The following is a 17,361-nucleotide window of genomic DNA, read 5'->3' as shown; positions in this document are numbered from 1 at the left end:
CAAATTTGTTATGTTACATACTCACCGATCTACAGACATCACAGATGACATTTTCATCATACTCGATGCCAAGACCCTCTTCTGTCTTGACAATGGTTTGCACCTTTTCCCAGCAGCGTATCTCCAGTTCTTCTATTACTCGCTCCAGCTGATCCTCTGTGATAGGATGCAGACCTACAACAAAAAAAAAAACATGATCCATTACAGTACTGCAGTGTACTCAAATGTAAAATCACCTCTTTCAAATAAAATAATATCAAATAAAATACTAAAAGGAATCAAATGAAGTTAAAACCATGTACATAATAATGCCAAGCACAGTGAAACCTTCCCTTATGGACACTCCCAAGATACAGATACTTCTCAAATATGGACAGGTTTTTATGTCCCAACTGAATTAATAGACGTGGTGTAACAGAATAACTACTCCTAATTTTCTGATGTGATAGAGGAATTGAAAATAAAATTTTTTCTTAATAAAGTAGTGTCCGAAAATGCTTCATATAAAAGACTCATAGAGTGTTTAATAATTCAATGTATGAACTATGTGAGGTAGCTGGAGAGGCCAAAATAAATAGTTTTTGACAGACAACATGGGAGTTAGGCAACTCATTATTCTCCTACACTCAAAACAATATATGGTCAGGTATCAAAGATGATTAAAATGTTGTATTATGTGATGTGATGAAAACAAACTTCACACACAACTCGTCATATAATGGAATAATATTTCCGCAATATATTAGGTTATATTATAATCGTGTTATAAAATATAAACATCTGAATATAATTAGTGAAATTAGAGTAGCTTGCCTCGCATGATAAATATCTCAAACTGTGCCAACCTAACAGTTACGAAGTGACTATCATGATATCTGTAACATGCGTGTATTTAAGGAAGTGTTGCCAGTAGTGAAGTGAACCTAACAGCTAGAAAATCACTCAATTTAAGCAGATGATCAAGTAATGGGGAGAAAATGTTGAAGTTGCAGCTCAGTATCTCACATTACATTCTACCGGCTATACAAGTTGTCAGCATAGTGCCTGAAACTGAGCAGCAACTGCAAGACACTGTGGCAGTTAAAACTGGCTTGTAAGCTTGTGTTTGTATCAGCAGTTCCCATTTTCCTACCACCATGCCTGAATGGTGACATTATATCTCCACTTTCTCCAGAAAACGCATTCTCCTTGCTTAAGTATGTGCCTTTAATGCTGAGATAACGCATGTGTTAACAACATGATGGTTGTCCACTGTACTGGCTCATTAATGTTAATTTTCTGAATGATAACTTCCCCAACCATTGGTATGGTCATGCTGGACTGGCTGCTTGGCCACCAAGGTCACCAGATCTTACCTACTTAGACTTCTATGTGACCAAATGGGTAATTTGGTTTTTTCCACAGCAGTCAATGATAAGGAGAATCTCTGACACAGAATCATGGAATCAGCACAGAAAATCCGTGATACTCTAAGGGAGTTGAAAAGAGTAAGACAATCCATTGTGCGTCACTGAGCTTCATCTGGAGGTAAATAGAGGGCATTTTGAACAAATATTTAGGCATCATTCCCGAGGGTATTTCCCGCATCATTCTTTACTAATATTATCTGAAGAATAATAACAATTTCCGACCCTATGTTTTCTCACATAAAATTTTTACCTTGTCCTCCCAAAAGATCTTTTTCTTCTTCTTGAGAAAAAAGTTGTGTGTATTCTTAAGGGCTGTGGCCCAAGAGAACATTGTAAGCCCTTATTCAATGAATTTGGAATTCTAACTATTCTTCATTGTATGTTTTTGCTAATATTATGTTTGTATATGAACAGTTACATGAATATAGTTCTGATAATAAGGTACATTCTCATGAGAATAGAAATAATCGTAACCTAACTGTTCCTAAATGCAGATTAGCCAATGTTTGTAATAGCCATTTTGTTGTGAGTGTGAAACTTTTTAATAAAATTCCTCTTAACATTAGAAATATTGATAATAATAGAGTTCTTAAAACTAAATTAAAAGTTAAATATTGATAATAATAGAGTTCTTAAAACTAAATTAAAAGTTATGTTTTTAGCAAAAACTTTTACACAGTATAGGAATACAGGATGAGTTTAAGTACACCGACAATTTCAGGGGATGATTCCTAAATGGAGCACAAAGGTTCATATCACCTTGTATCTGGATATGCATAGTTTCCACAGTAGATGGCACTGACGACATTATCTCATAACTTGTAGTGTGCATTTTGCGTGTTGCAGATAGTGTGATTTAAGTATCACAGAAGCACAATGGTCCGGTATTCATTCCAGGAACAAGCTGAATTGGTGTTCGTGTATGGCCAAGCAGGTAGAAATGGTCGAGAGGCAGCACGGATGTACCGAGCCACGTACCCTGACAGACAGCACTACCCAAAGCACACAACATTTGAAGCCATTTTTCGGCACTTGTGTGAGCATGGGTCCTTTGAGACAGACGAACATGCAGGGTGGCCGCAGACTGTGCGTACACCAGATGTGGAGGAACATGTGGTGCTGTCTGTCAGGGTACGTGGCTCGATGCATCCTTGCTGCATCTCGACCATTTCCACCTACTTGGCCATACACGAACACTATCTTGACTTGTTCCTAGAATGAATACCGGATCATTGTGCTTCTACATTGCTTTAATCACACTATATGCAACACACATAATGCACAATGCAAGTTATGAATGTCGTCAGAGCCATCTACCGTGGAAACTATGAATTTCCGGACACAAGGTGATATGAACTTTTGTGCTCAATTTTCAGTCAGGAATCACCCCCTGAAGTTTGTCGGTGGACTTAAAACTCACCCTGTATATTCAATGTAATTTTAACCAATTTCTATGCAAATAGTTTTAACTTTGACAAAGCCTACTGTAATTTTGTATCATTTAATGGCTTTATAAACTAAACTAAACCAACTACTCTTCTGAATTTGTGTGAATTATAAGCATAAAATAAAATACAGAAAAGGTATTTTAAAAAAATCTTGTTTCACAGAAGTATGGAGTTTTTTCAGTTGTTTTAACTGTAAGATCATATTGAGACTGTCTGTTAGGAAAGGTACATTGCTGATATACTAGATTTCCGTTTTGCTACCACATACCAGTCACCATTATAAACAACTTTGTATTCAGTATCTATTCTGCAACTTGGTTGTAGTAAAATGGGAACCAATCCAATATCATCCTAGTTATTTATGATCGATGAAAACTACAACCAGATTGGTCCTGGGATTTGAACCTGGGACCTCCCAAATGCGAAACTAGTGGTTCATCACTGAGTCATCTCACTTCTGTAGTATGGAGTTACATTTCCTATTTTACAAAATAATATGTCTTTGGTATTGTCAGCAAACGCATTATTTGCTATGAACAATGCAACTAATGTTACAATCCATTTATGTTCGTAACATCTGAAAGTAGATATGTGGTTTATTTTGGTATTGTGAATAAAAAAGCAGAGTAGTTAGCATACTTACTTAGTAATTTATTGTATATCTACTGAAAATACTTTGCTCCTATACATATTGTGTCCTAAACCAATTCATAACTCAGTCCTTGTAATCTGCAACCCAGTTCTTCAGATCCATAACGTGTTTCTTTTTTTTTTTGGGGGGGGGGGGGACCAACAAATAAAAGAATCATGCAATTGCAAGAGGTGCAAACTAAGAGAAGAAAGTATTATTATGCCATACAAAGTGAAAAATTTCTAAGTTCTTGTTCAAATAAGTGATGTTTTGGGGAATAGATCAGAAATATAGGTAAACCAGTTAACTTCAAATACAATAGGTGATGGAGTTACTATAGTATTGAAGACGTCAGTAGCTGAAAGATAAGACTGGGATATTTATTGAAATTTTCAGATGATGTGGTTGCTGATGTGGTGCTGTCATGCAGATGTAATTGAGGGGCTGGGTGCAAGAAGGGCATTTTAGAGGATTATGCCCTTTTTGAGTAAAACGCTTTATTGTGTTCTCTGATCTGTTATGTACATGATCACCAAGTTTCAGTTCAATACTATGATCACAGAGGTTAGGAGTAGCCAAAATGTAAAGGCGTGCATAGGTAACATTATTAGGTTTGAATTTTCAACATCAATTTTCTCAAAACTTACATTTGCGAGAAGTGCCTTTCTTGCACCCAACCCCTCAATTTCTCTTTTGAGATTTATGTTTTTTTTTTTTTTAATTAAGATATACGTTTTCTTTTCTTTTTTTTTTTCTAATATCGTCAGGAAACGTGGATTTTAGTCATGTTAGATCACTATTCATGGATGTCTCCACTTGTTTAATGACTTCAACTAGAAGCGAGTTTATTTTTGTTTCATGTGTGTTTGCCCATAATGTCTGTTATGTAAGTTTATAGTTGTAAAACTATTTGATTTGCATCAGTCAAGGAAACTCTTGGGTCTCTCGATATGTACAGAGATTCCTAGCGGCTACAAAATACACACACATGAAGGTAACAATTTCAAACTAATACTAGTGGCTTGTGCAGCAAATACTGCTGCAAACTAAGTTCGTTAGACGTTCAAATAAAAATTTTTCAGGTTTATTTTCAATGAAGAATACTTGTCTTTTTGATAGTTATTTGCTTCCATAATAATGAAACATACTCCCTCTGAATGGATTTTTTTAGGCCAAATACTTTTCCTTGAACCTATCCAACTTCAGTTTTTGAATTTCAACGCGAAAACGCAGGTATCAATGTCAGGACGATAGCAGTAGCTATTTCAGGTCATTGTGGATTGTAGGCAAAAGTTAAAAAATGTCAGGTTTGCTAAGCTTTCGAATAATAGCATTTTCGTATAGCTGCTGCATGTAGAACTTGAAATGTAGAGCGTAAAATCATTTTATCCTACTAAGAGATGTTGCTGAAATGATCTGGAGACTACAAAATTTTCTAAGCCTCTTATTTTATCAGTAAGTAATACCTTTTGATCTTTCCTTAGGAACTGTAATTTTTGCGCTCTCTCGAGCCAATACTGAAGACAATGACACATATCAATATCTACAATACACCGCCATTAAGTATATGGAAAAACACCCAACCCCACTGGGTTAATAAGTATAAAAATATTTGATTTTTAATAACAATATTATTATCTTACTTAAGTTTTGTAGTTATATATAGCAGCCACTCAGTAAATTATAGAAATGAAGATCTAAATTAAGATATTCTCTACATTTACTTACATAACCTCAAAACGTTTCACTTTCATGTCATCAATATAGCATCAATATTATGTACAATTTATGAAAAATAGATGCATCATGATATTAACTATAATAATATTTAATTTCTAATGATAATAATGTCATCAAACCACCTCAAGTTTCGTAGATTTGAATATCCAATACACAGCTGTACTCAGAAAATTATTATATACTGCAGAATCAGTTTTTAATAACAAATTGAATTGTGCTCTAAATATGTCGGCAATCCTGCAGGTCATGGCCTTCGTGTAATAGCCTATTGTTTATTGCAGTGTGTCTTTTGTTCTGAAATTCAATCAAATCGGCCGTGATTCGATAAAATTAGTTCTCAAAACTGACAACAGATGGATTTTGGAAAATAGGAAAATTAAGTAGGAAAATTGACATTTCACTGAAAACTACTACTTTTCCGAAAAACTTTGGGTTCCAAGCTTCAAAATGAGGGGCCATTTATTAAAATCCGTTCAGCCGTTTTCCCGTAATTTCCATTACCAGTTCAAATTATATATATAGATATGTAATGATGATAATCATTTTAAACAAGTAGTTAAAGGAAAACACAATATGTCAACAATGGCTAGACGAAGTTATCAACATGTGCTAGTCATAAATGTTAAAACTCGTCATAAACAATAAATGTCACTCATCCCAGTGAATAAACACGCGGCTATTTAAGAATAGTTCACACTCAAGGACAATTAATAATGCACTTAATAATGGTGATGTTCTGACTTCTAAATATTTAAAAAGAAAAGGAAAAAAGCATCAAGGCTAAAGAAAACATCACGTGTGTCAAGAATTTGTAGGAAATACATTTCTGGAAATATTAACAAATCATTTTGGAATAAAGACTATAATGTAAACTAATAAAAAGTAAAAACTCGTACATTTGACTGGACAGTAATAAGAATCGATGTATCAATGTAGAAGAGGACATCAAAGGGAACAACCTACTGTTCAAGGAGAACTTAAAATTCATCATTACAAAAACAAAATTTCTTTACAACATACTGACAGAACAGAAAATAAAGCAAAGATTTTCTGTGTGACTTTGTTCAAAGTGATGGTGTTTTGGAAACTGAGCAGAAATATATACCAGTTAACCGGAGATACAACAAGTGTGTTATTATTTTTAAAATATATATATTTTTTTCTAAACTAAGGACACCAAATTCAGGCATAGTGAAAAGTATTTAGGAATGCCTGCGAGCTTAGAAATAGTGGGAGATGTACTGAGAAAACGTAAAATCAGCATCACAGCAAGAATAAATCAACTTTTTTACAGAAGTGAATAAAATAAAAATAAGCAAATTTGCGTGAGAATATAGTAATAGAGATCATCAGTTTTGGAAAACACCATTTTTGTGGACAAAATCAAATTCTATTTATTTGTCTTCATTGGTAAAGTATGAAAGAATTTGCGTTCAACTGTTATTCATGGAGAATACATAATGGTATCTAGTTGCATGTCAGCTGGGATTACCAAAAACTTGCAAGTTTATAAGTGAAACTATGCACAAAGGCAAGTACTTCAATATTCTTAAAATCAACTTCAAACGATTTGCAATAAAACTAGGAACTGAAGCAAATTTTAGTATTACCAGGGCAATGACCCCAAATGTAAAGCACTCAAATTTCGCACCTGGCTTATTATATATAACAACCCAAAAGCAATAGAAACTGTACCACAGCTTCTACACCTTAATGTCATTAAAGATCTGTGATCTAATTTGGAAAAAATGGTTCACTAGGGCATAAACAATAAAAATGACGAAAAAGTTATCTGAAGATTGGGCTAAACTGGGTGTTCATACTCGTTCATCCCATCATGCAATATGAAAGCCTATCAACAGATTACTGGATTTTCACAAAACTGTCAGCTTTTTACTCATTCCAACATCATTTTGTGACCATAGATTTTATTTTGATCTATAAAAGTATCACTTTGCGCTCACTTTACTATTTTCACGTTTTTATTTCAATTTACACACAATCATTAAAACAGCCACACACTGCACTAAAAAAATCTTATTATATTTTGTACATTGCTGGAAAAAACAGTTCTACTGCAAGGGGGAAAGCAGAATTTTGATACGCATGAAAGGAATGGCACTTCAATCTCAAACAATGTCAAATACTTCTGATGAAGTATGGTCTAGCAAAAGAGAAAATATGTTTGTAATTTTTCATAAACATGTATGTATGTACATACATATGTATGTAATGCTCAACTAGATTGTTTCAACATCATTTGGTTTCTGGCAGACCAGTACAAAGTCCTCATAGAGGATTTAAAATTTACAAGTTTTTTACAAACATTTAAGTGTTCCCAATTCATAATAGAATTTTTCTCATTACAAATGACACACTGAGGTGATGGTAAAATGCCCAGTTTATATAAATATTCCGCCAGATAGCTGTGTTCTGTGGCAATCCTTATGGCAGCTACAGTCCCTTTACAGGGATGATCAGGAAGTAACTCTGACTTGTCAACAAGACCAGCCCATTTCTCGCCATCACTCTTTATTTGAAGATCTGAGAGAAACTCATTCTTAAACGAGTGGTTAACTAATCATTTTAAGTTGTGATACGAAAGTTGGGAGGTCGTCTGTAGCAATATTTCAGTTCCTTTTTTTGCTAGGGAGTCTGCAGTCTCATTCCCTGAAATACCAACATGCGAAGATATCCACTGTAGGACGACAACGACAACTTCTAATGCTTTGATTGAGGCAAGGGATTTTCTGATCTCGACAACTCTTGATGTTACAGGATGAGGGAGAGATGCCACTGCCAAAATGGCAGATCGAGAGTCACAGAGAATGACAACATGACTATGGCAAGTCAGTCTTCCAAGAAATTGCTTTAAGGCAAGGTTTATGACCTCCAATTCGCCATCGAAGTGCGACTGATACTGCCCTAGCAACTTGTAGAAGCTAAAGGCTTTGCTGTAGATTCCAGCTTCTGCACATTCCTTGCTCTTGTAGAAAGAGCCATCAGTGAAGATCCGCAGCCATCTGGACTCATAAACATAGGATAAGCTAGTTGGCATCGTAAATTATATTTTGACTCATCAAACTTGCAACTTTCATTGCATTTTCTTTTGCTCTTCCATAAATGAAATGCATATCAGCAAGTTGCAAGGTTTAATAAGTCAAAATATTAGTATGTGGAGTATGTCGTCAATTTTTATCGTCACTTTGCACCAGTGTAGTACTAAGTTATTTGATAACAGTTAAGGCTTATGTAACATCTTTTATATCTGTTTAAATTCAAATTACTTCCATATAGTTCACTTTGAATGGAATGCATGAATTCTCATTTAATTCTGTTCCTCTCGAATGAGAAATGTAGAAGCTATGGAACATTCACATAATTTGCAATCATATATGAATAGAAAATTAATTAAATTCTGAATGGTGTGATTTCAAATAGAGTTAACTGCAAACAAAATCTTTGTGGTGTTCTTTTAACCATGGAGAAGAAAATTCTTAAAGGTAACTGTTAATAAAGATGAAGACACGTTTATAGCTGCTGATTGGATGAGTAGGGATGCTGTAAAATGGTGAATAAAATACATCAAAGTCGGTAAATAAGACTACTGTAATTCGTGGAAAAAGTCGTTTAAATATGTAAATGATGAAGAATTTTAGTTATCAGGAATCTGAAATAAATTGCAAAAATGACACCAGTATTGAGCTTAAACAAAGGATCCTCTCTGCAAATAAACATTTCTATGGACTCAGAAAACAACTGATATCACACTTAATTTCAATAAATACTAAGTTATTAATTTACAAAACACTAATAAGACCAGTGGTGGCATAAGCCTCAGAAAACTGAACTTTTACTAGGTCTGAGGAAGGAAGACTAGAGTCCACGGCAATTCGGAAGGCGGGTTGTCTGTTAGCGTTTGCGTCGAGAGAGACAGATAGAGAGAGCAAGGCAGCGTACAACATTGCCACATCGTACTTCACGCACATGTGCAATACAAATAGCGCAGGAGAGAATTTAAATTATCAAAAGACAATAATGACCTTAGCTGTTGATTACTGTAAGCATGACACCAAACAAACCCTCTTTCCTTCACTAACAATATTCTTTGCATGTTTCTCAATCCCACACCACATGCTTCTCCAGCCGTTTCTTGCACGTTGGCAACGTTGCTGCCAGCATCAAGATGGCCGGCAGCGTTCTGTTCGTTAACGTTTTTATAATAATTATACACCTTAAACACTATTTTCCACGCCTGCTTGTGTAATACTTGTGTTTTTACAGTCTCTTCTTCCATTTATTTACCTTACATACACACAGTAAATGTTGGTTTTACTTATTCAATGTATTGAAACACTCGCACATGAACAAACGAACTCAGGAAGTGCTTGTTACAGACTGATTCTGATTGGTTCTTCTGTACAAGCTTGTGACTCACATACCAGAAATGCTATGGCGCATATAGAAGCTAACCGCCTTCCGAAATGACGTCTAGTCTAGGTATATTTGAGAGAAGAATTCTTAGATACATTTTTGGGGCTGTGGAAAGAGGAGGTCATTGGAGAAGGTGGTGCAATTTTGAATTATATCAGTTGTGCAGGGGGTCAGATATAGTTAAGTTCATTAAACTTAATAGACTCAAATGGGCAGGGCACATAATACAAATGAATAATGACAGAATTACAAGGAGGATTTTTAAAACAAAACCGGAAGGCAAGAGAGGAGTTCGAAGGCCTAAATTGAGATGGGAGGACAGTATCTTCCAAGATGTTAAATTGATTGGAGAAAGTAACTCTGGCAGGGCAAGGCTCTTAATAGGGAGGAATGGCAGAAGCTTTTGGGGAAGGCCAGGGCTCACACTGGGCTGTCGAGCCACTGATGATGATGACGAAATCATGAAGAAAGTCAGTATTTAAACAAGTAAATTATAAGAAAAATTTTGAATGTAAACATGGAAATCACTTTATTTAAATATGTATATCGTGAAAAAAAGTCTGTATGTAAACATGTAAATTATGAAGAAATAGTTTGAATTTAAACATGGAAACACTTTTTTTAAATATGTATATCGTGGAAAAAAGTCTGTAAATTATGAAGAAAAAGTTTGAATTTAAACATGGAAATCACTTTATTTAAATATTATGTATATCGTGAAAAAGATCTGTAGGTAAACATGTAAATTATGAAGAAAAAGTTTGAATTTAAACATGGAATCACTTTATTTAAATACCAGTATGCAAATCGCGAAGAAAAAGTTTGGATTTAAATAAAAGAATCATATTGGCTTTGTAATTTGCGCAGCATAGCTCCATTCAAATTTAACCCAGAGAGAATTTCCTTTGGCGGCAAAATGCCAACCTGTTGTTAAAGAGGCCAGTTACACTCTGGATGGAGAAAAGTGTCATGTGAATATCAAAAACATTAGGTCTGTGTTCATTTGCACATTATGACAGGCAGCTTGACTGCCGAATTATCAAAATACTTTATTCCTTAGTTTTTCATTACATACTCTTAATGAGCAAAGCTATTGCTCGCCAAAAGTGATTTAGATTACTCCTGTTGCTTGCCGAATGAGGTTATCGACGTTGTCCTCAGAGAATACTGCTTTGCTTCATTAGCAGTATTAAGTTAAACTGGGACCAAAAAAAAGGGGAGTGGAGAGGGAGAGAGAGAGAGAGAGAGAGAGAGAGAGAGAGAGAGAGAGAGATTTACGCACAATAGATCTTTAAGGTCGTAGTGTAGAGAAGCCGTGCAGGCTTTTACATCTCTAATCTAATCTACAATACTCTTAATGAAAATGTGGTAAATATCTTTTACACATTTCTTATTATTGCATTAGTGTGTAACAAACCTAAGCATTGTGCATGCGGAAAACACAGATTTTCATTTTTTACAGCTGAGAAGCCATACTTTCCACATGATAAAACTTCGTACTTCTTATGAATGTTGCATTGTTGAAAATAAAATGGAATTTTGTGACTGATGGACGTACGATTCAGCAGTATTCATAAAAGAAATCACATTCAACACCAAACATTGCAAAAAAAAAAAAAAAAAAAAAGGGGGGGGGGGAATATGAGCAAAATTCGCGACAAATCGTAATCGTAAAATGTATCTACAGAATGAGACTTGTTCATGCCTATAAAAATTTTAACTGACATAATTAGCAAAAATTCATGAAGAAATCATTTGCGAAAATTGGGTGTCCCTATGGATGAGATATCCTAGTTGTTACCAGTGCAAGGATGGGGAAAGGGTGGGTGAAGAGCAAAAGAGGTCTCAATGAGTGCGCATCTCATTGTTTTGAAATCTGTTTAAAAATACTGTCTTGGTGAATGTCATTATTCTTAATACATTGGAGCAGTGAGATTGTACAGAAAATTTTAATACAGTGATTCATAGGATGTAGAAGGAAATTATTAAAAAAATAATTGTAAGGTTTGTCATGAAAATGCAGCCAACAAATGTTTTTCACAAAAGAACTGAGTGAGTAGTTCAGGCACTTTTTCCACAAATCGCTGCTCTCACATGACATGTGAGATTGCCATGGACGTAACTTGATGCACAAATTGAGTGTATGCTTAACCCCTTACAGCATGGGACAATCTTGCACACACCGGTTTAATATTCAAATAACTTAAGTAGTTCTTTCTTTCTCAACTGATGTCACATATGGTCAAATACAATTCTTGACAGTGTGCCATATCTGTCCAAGTATGCAGTTTGAAATATTATATGCTTATATTATAAATTATATGAATATAAAACCGGTATGTGCCATATCTGTCCCAGAATGCGGTAAGGGGTTAATTTTTTTATAATCTTCACTTAGGCTTAAATTTCATACACTTAGAGTTAGTATGAACATGTAATATTGTGTATTTGTCTATCTGCTGTTGCGGTCTAACATTATATATGGTTGAGGGGAGGTTTTGTCATGAACTCATTAACAGTTCCCTTGTTAGTTACTTAAACTGAAATATACTTGTTTGTATTCAATTCGATATTTTACTTTGGAAAACGTATTACATGACTTTCATGTGTTAAAATTTTTGTTACCTTGTTAACATGTTTCGGCCTGCTTTTGGCCATCATCAGAACTGGTTGTTGCTGGTCTTGGCATCTTTTGTTTTGTTTCCTGTGAGGGTGTTTTAATAGTGCTTACACGCAAGTGATAAGAATGCACTGTTTTTTTTATTTTATTCATACACAGAATTCATTTTCAGTAACTGGAACTGTCATGTATCCCTTCAAGTCATTTAATGTTACATAGAGGGTTTTGAATTTGCATTCGTAAAGGTTGTTTGTTCTTCAAACATTCTTGTATTGTTCTAGTTGTTTCTATCTGCATAGGCAAGTACGATTTTTGGAAATATACTGTTGATTGTTTATTCGTTTGTTGCAAGTGACAGGATCCTTTTCCTATTTGCTTCCTAATAAAAACTTGTGATGTCTTTCAATTTTGTTTTTCCCTGTTCTTACTTCAACATAATCATTCCTGCTTATAAAGATACTGTCTAGAATGTTTTCCCATCTAAAGTGTTGAAATTGTTTGGCCTCAAAATTACTCATAAGAATCATCATCATATAGTAGTAGTAAAGTCCTTTTACTCTTTTGGGAAGCATAGTGCCCTTGTGAAAACACGCCATCTTACTCTATTTTTAGCCATAGCTTTGACTTCATTCCAACGCCATCCAAGTTGTTCTGCCTCTCTTCTAACAGTGTTACTCCAGGTGACTCTAGGCCTACCAACTTTCCTAATTGCCCCATGTGGATTCCATTCAAAAGCTGTCCTAGCGATATTATCCTCTTCTCTTCGCAACACATGCCCAATCCATCTCCACTTCCTATACTTGATCTCTTTCCATATTTCTTGCTGATCAGTAATTTTAAGGAGATTTTTATTTGAGATGGTCTTAGGCCACCATATTCCCATTATGATCCTCAGACATCTATTCATGAATACTTGTAATTCTTTTTAATTGTACATGTTTCTTTCCAAGTTTCACATCCGTATAGCAGAATAGATTTTACACTCGTATTAAAAATCCTTATTTTGATTCTTGAAGAGATTTGTTTGGATTTCCAGAAATTTGCTATAAGAAGGCAGCTTTTGCTTTCCTAATTCTTGCATTTACATCTTCATCAGAGCCTCCTTGTTTAGAAATTATACTTCCTAAGTATGTAAATTAATTTACTTCCTCTATTTCTTTATTTTGAACCACAAGTTTAGTATCTGTTCTGTTATTGATCCTAGTTTCCTTAGTTTTGGATTTTTTTATCTCAAGACCGAGTCCAGCATACTTTCATTTGGGTTTCTTTGATATAGCAGTTTACGAAGTGTGGGTTATCAGCCCACAGCTTCTGAATCATCATATACTTTCATGTATTAGACCCCAGCGGATCTGTTACGATCTCATACCAGCATTGCTTGGATCTTCCTACACTTTTATGACCTCTTGGAACATAGAACAGAATTGTTTAGGCCATTTAATGGCGTCAATCCTCGCAACACACTCTTTCCATTGAAGTCAATAGTGCTGTACTCCATAAGAATGAAGTCTTTAACTCCCTTTAATATGTTACTTAATCTAAAACAGATTGTGCATAAGGACAGTTTCCAGAGATATGAACTAATACCTTATCCTTTTAATATGTTTTAATGGTTTTAAGGTCACTTGTTCACTCAAGGAACTGTATTGAGTTCTATAAATAGTTATCGATGAAATACTGTATTATTCTGTATATTTTAGTCTTTTCTTTTGTTAAAAATGATGATGAAAGTTTAAAGTTAGTATAAAACAGAAAAGCATTTTCGATTGCCATAAAATAGTTATTTATGATACTTGTGAGGTAAGTGTATCTTTATTGCACGAGTGGAAAGATTTAAGCACGTGGCGTCAGCCTAGTGCTTAAATTACACAAGAGCAATGAAGATCACGCTCACAAGTACCATACGTAATTTTATCCATGACCACAACAAAAAATTCTGTTTTATAAAAGAAAATATGTTGAAAATAAGTCCTCATAAAATCAGATATCACGACATGGATCTTAGAATCTATACGTGCACTAGGTAGGTCATGATGTAGGAGGCCATTAATAGTGAAGAATGGTATCTAAGGTGTTGGATAAATAAATTATAATTAATTATATAATTTTAATATTTTTTTCATTTTAAATGTGTATTTTCATCTTTTTGAAGTTTCAGGGATTATTTAGAAGCATTCATGGGACTAATGTCATTAAAATAATTTCACATTTTACTTCTGTACACTTAAGAGGAATATATATATATTTTTTTTTATCCAATGCCACCAGGTTGTCTTTTCGACATTTCTGGTCTTCTCTCCTGGCTATGGCTTAATTGTAACCCACTTCCGAGGTTGGGGTGCCTGGAAGGTAGAGTTACATTACCCCGATGATGTGATAGGATGATTATGATAATGGAGTGCCAGGAGAGGTCTTAAATCTAAACTTAACCTAAATTCCAGACCATGAACGAACACAGGAATAATCCCCTTTAAGGAAAAATTCCTGTGCTCTAACCGGGAATCGAACCCGGGACCTCATGAACTATAGCCAGAAGTTCTGACCACTAGACCATGAGGCTCGTCGTTGGTACGAATATGGGACAATAATTCGATTATCATATCGTGAAATGAATTGACAACGATAATCAAAACGACTAACGATACTCATACTTCAACGACCATTCCTACTAAAAGGAATGATCAGGCTGAGATTCAAGCCTTCAGGACCCTTCCCCATATATATATATATATATATATATATATATATATCAAATGGGAGACATTAATTGACCTGCTTAGGTTTTCCATTTTTTGGCAAGGACAGAACATTTCCAAGAGTTATATTCATGGAATATTCTCAAGTTCATGGCCACTAATTTTAAATTCCAGTACAATGAGATTGTTATTGTCAAATTAACATGTTCAGATGTGTTTATGTCCAAGTTTGATTCTTATAGCTATTTTGGCATGGTAAGTAATCTTAGATACATTTTGGAAATTTTGTAATTAAGAGGAATATTAAAACGTAATTAATTATTGCGTCTGTTTAGCTCAGTTGACTAAGGCGTGTTGTTATTAAATCCTATAAATCCTTCACAGATTCAAGCCTCCTTGCATCCCAAAAGGTAAATTATTACAAAATTAAAAAAAAAAAAAAAAAAATACATATTAGATATGGATGCAATGAACAAATTACGACGTAGTAGTAATAGTAGATAGAGAAAGGAGGAGGAGATAAGAAATGGTAATAAAGAAGTAGAGGGAGTGACATCTAGTAATTAATATATTAATTTCTTGAGTAATAGTTGAATGGAAAAGTATACATGTGTGCCCGGGTACTAGGAAAATACTAATGAACTGTGAGGTAAAGTCTTTATCTCGCTAGTGGAATGAAGTAATGTTGAATAAAAGCCTACTTTACAAACGCAAAGGTATTTAGTAAAAGCATGTTTTTTGTTATGGTCACGGATAAATAAATGTTATCAACAAAGCAGAAAGTGAGCCATGCATCAACTTAGCAAAGGAGTTACGTTTAACAGTTTCAACCTTAAATATTCGTGCATAAAAATTATATCTTACAGCAAGATGATAGTACCAAACCAAGCAGGAAGAAGTTAAAAACTTTGAAATAAGAGAAGATCGAAACAATACTGTTAGAACTGTTTCATAAAAAACATGGCACAAATATTTCTGTTGTAAAGAGTTGAGAAAATAGCTTTAAGACTAAATATTGACATAAGGTATTGAATGGTTGGCTTGATCAATTCAGAATACATTGTGAACTGGTTATAAAACCACGACTGGGGAGGAAAAACTTGTTTATTATCAATAATCCCACAATGGCTTGTGTACTGCTATCATTTCTATATCAATTTGCTAGTGGGACATAAGAGATGAAAACCATAAGGGTGGTCTTGCAAGCCAGATATAATATGGACATAGACTGAGTCAAGTTCTAACATTCACCTGATCAAAATATTAGTCTAGTATGTCAGCACTGATGGTTCTATTATCACATAATTATCATTTCAGGTATTCCCAAATTATCAATACACGCATTTAATTCAGTTTCGATTTTCCCTCATAATAAGCTTACATGTGCTGCCCCCTTGAATTTCTAAAGCATAAACCACTGTATTATTAGTTATTCTGCATTCATGACACATTGGGTCTGCATATCTCATATTTGCTGGAATTTAATATGTCAAAACAATCCAGATGATATACCAGACAGTTGTTGTGGTCTGTGTATGTTCTAAATTTTGCTTTTGCTTCTTTTCATTGTAGAAAAAGAAATTTCTTGCCACCTGCTCGTATACTAATGCACTGTTTGTTAATTTCTGCTTTGTTAAAATTCTAGATTGTAGAAAAATGGTACACATGACTTAAGCAGATTGAATAAAATCATCATCATCCTGACAAGCATTAGGCCGAGTAGTTCGTTACGGTCTTGTTTTCTTTCCATCTCTGTTGAGGTCTGTCAATGATCTTTTTCCCCTTTCAGTCGATAATTTAAAATTGTCTTTGAAAAGCTGTTGTTCCTCATTCTGTTCACGTGATTTTTCCAGTATTCTTGATATTGCCATATGTATTTCATCACTGATTCAGCCTTGAATTCCTTTATAATATCCACATTCCTTTTGTGGTCGAATTTATTATATCCCATAGTCCTCATGAATCTCATCTGAAATGCTGTGATTCTGCTAATATCATTGAATAAAATGATTTCTCCCATAGTGATTCCTATCTCATTGTGGTGTAAGTGGTAATTAAACAGCATAGTTCTTAACAGAAAGGTTACCGAATTGTACAAGGCAGTTCAAATATAAACTGGACTGATATTTTTATAAACATAAAACCCCATCCAGCATGTTACTGACCTTGGAAGGAGGACGTTGCTTTCTTCCCCTCCCTCTCAGGCAGTTATGACCTTGTTCAGTCTTGTCTGAGCTTTGCTAGAGGGATGAGTGAATAGAAAGTGCCGGTTAGCGTGGAACAACGCACTATTATCAAGTTTCTTACTGGGAAATGGGTCCAGTCATCAGAAATTCTCCAGAGACTTGAAAAACTGTTTGGAGAAGCATGTCTCTCCAGAACC

General features: G+C 34.6%; 1 protein-coding gene across 3 annotated transcripts in view; it reads right to left on the bottom strand.

Annotated features, from left to right (window-relative positions):
• The window catches only part of rno (PHD finger protein rhinoceros), an 83,130-nt gene that overhangs the window by 48,860 nt on the left and 16,909 nt on the right, over positions 1-17,361 (bottom strand). For all 3 annotated transcript variants that reach the window (XM_069815093.1, XM_069815085.1, XM_069815103.1), the window contains one exon: positions 26-174. In XM_069815093.1, the coding sequence (XP_069671194.1) occupies positions 26-174 (149 nt within the window). The remainder of the gene's footprint in view (positions 1-25; positions 175-17,361) is intronic.

This window comes from Periplaneta americana, chromosome 2, assembly GCF_040183065.1.
Source record: "Periplaneta americana isolate PAMFEO1 chromosome 2, P.americana_PAMFEO1_priV1, whole genome shotgun sequence".
Classification (NCBI taxonomy): domain Eukaryota; kingdom Metazoa; phylum Arthropoda; class Insecta; order Blattodea; family Blattidae; genus Periplaneta; species Periplaneta americana.
Note: the sequence above shows the minus strand (reverse complement) of the source record. Positions and strands in the feature narration are given on the sequence as shown.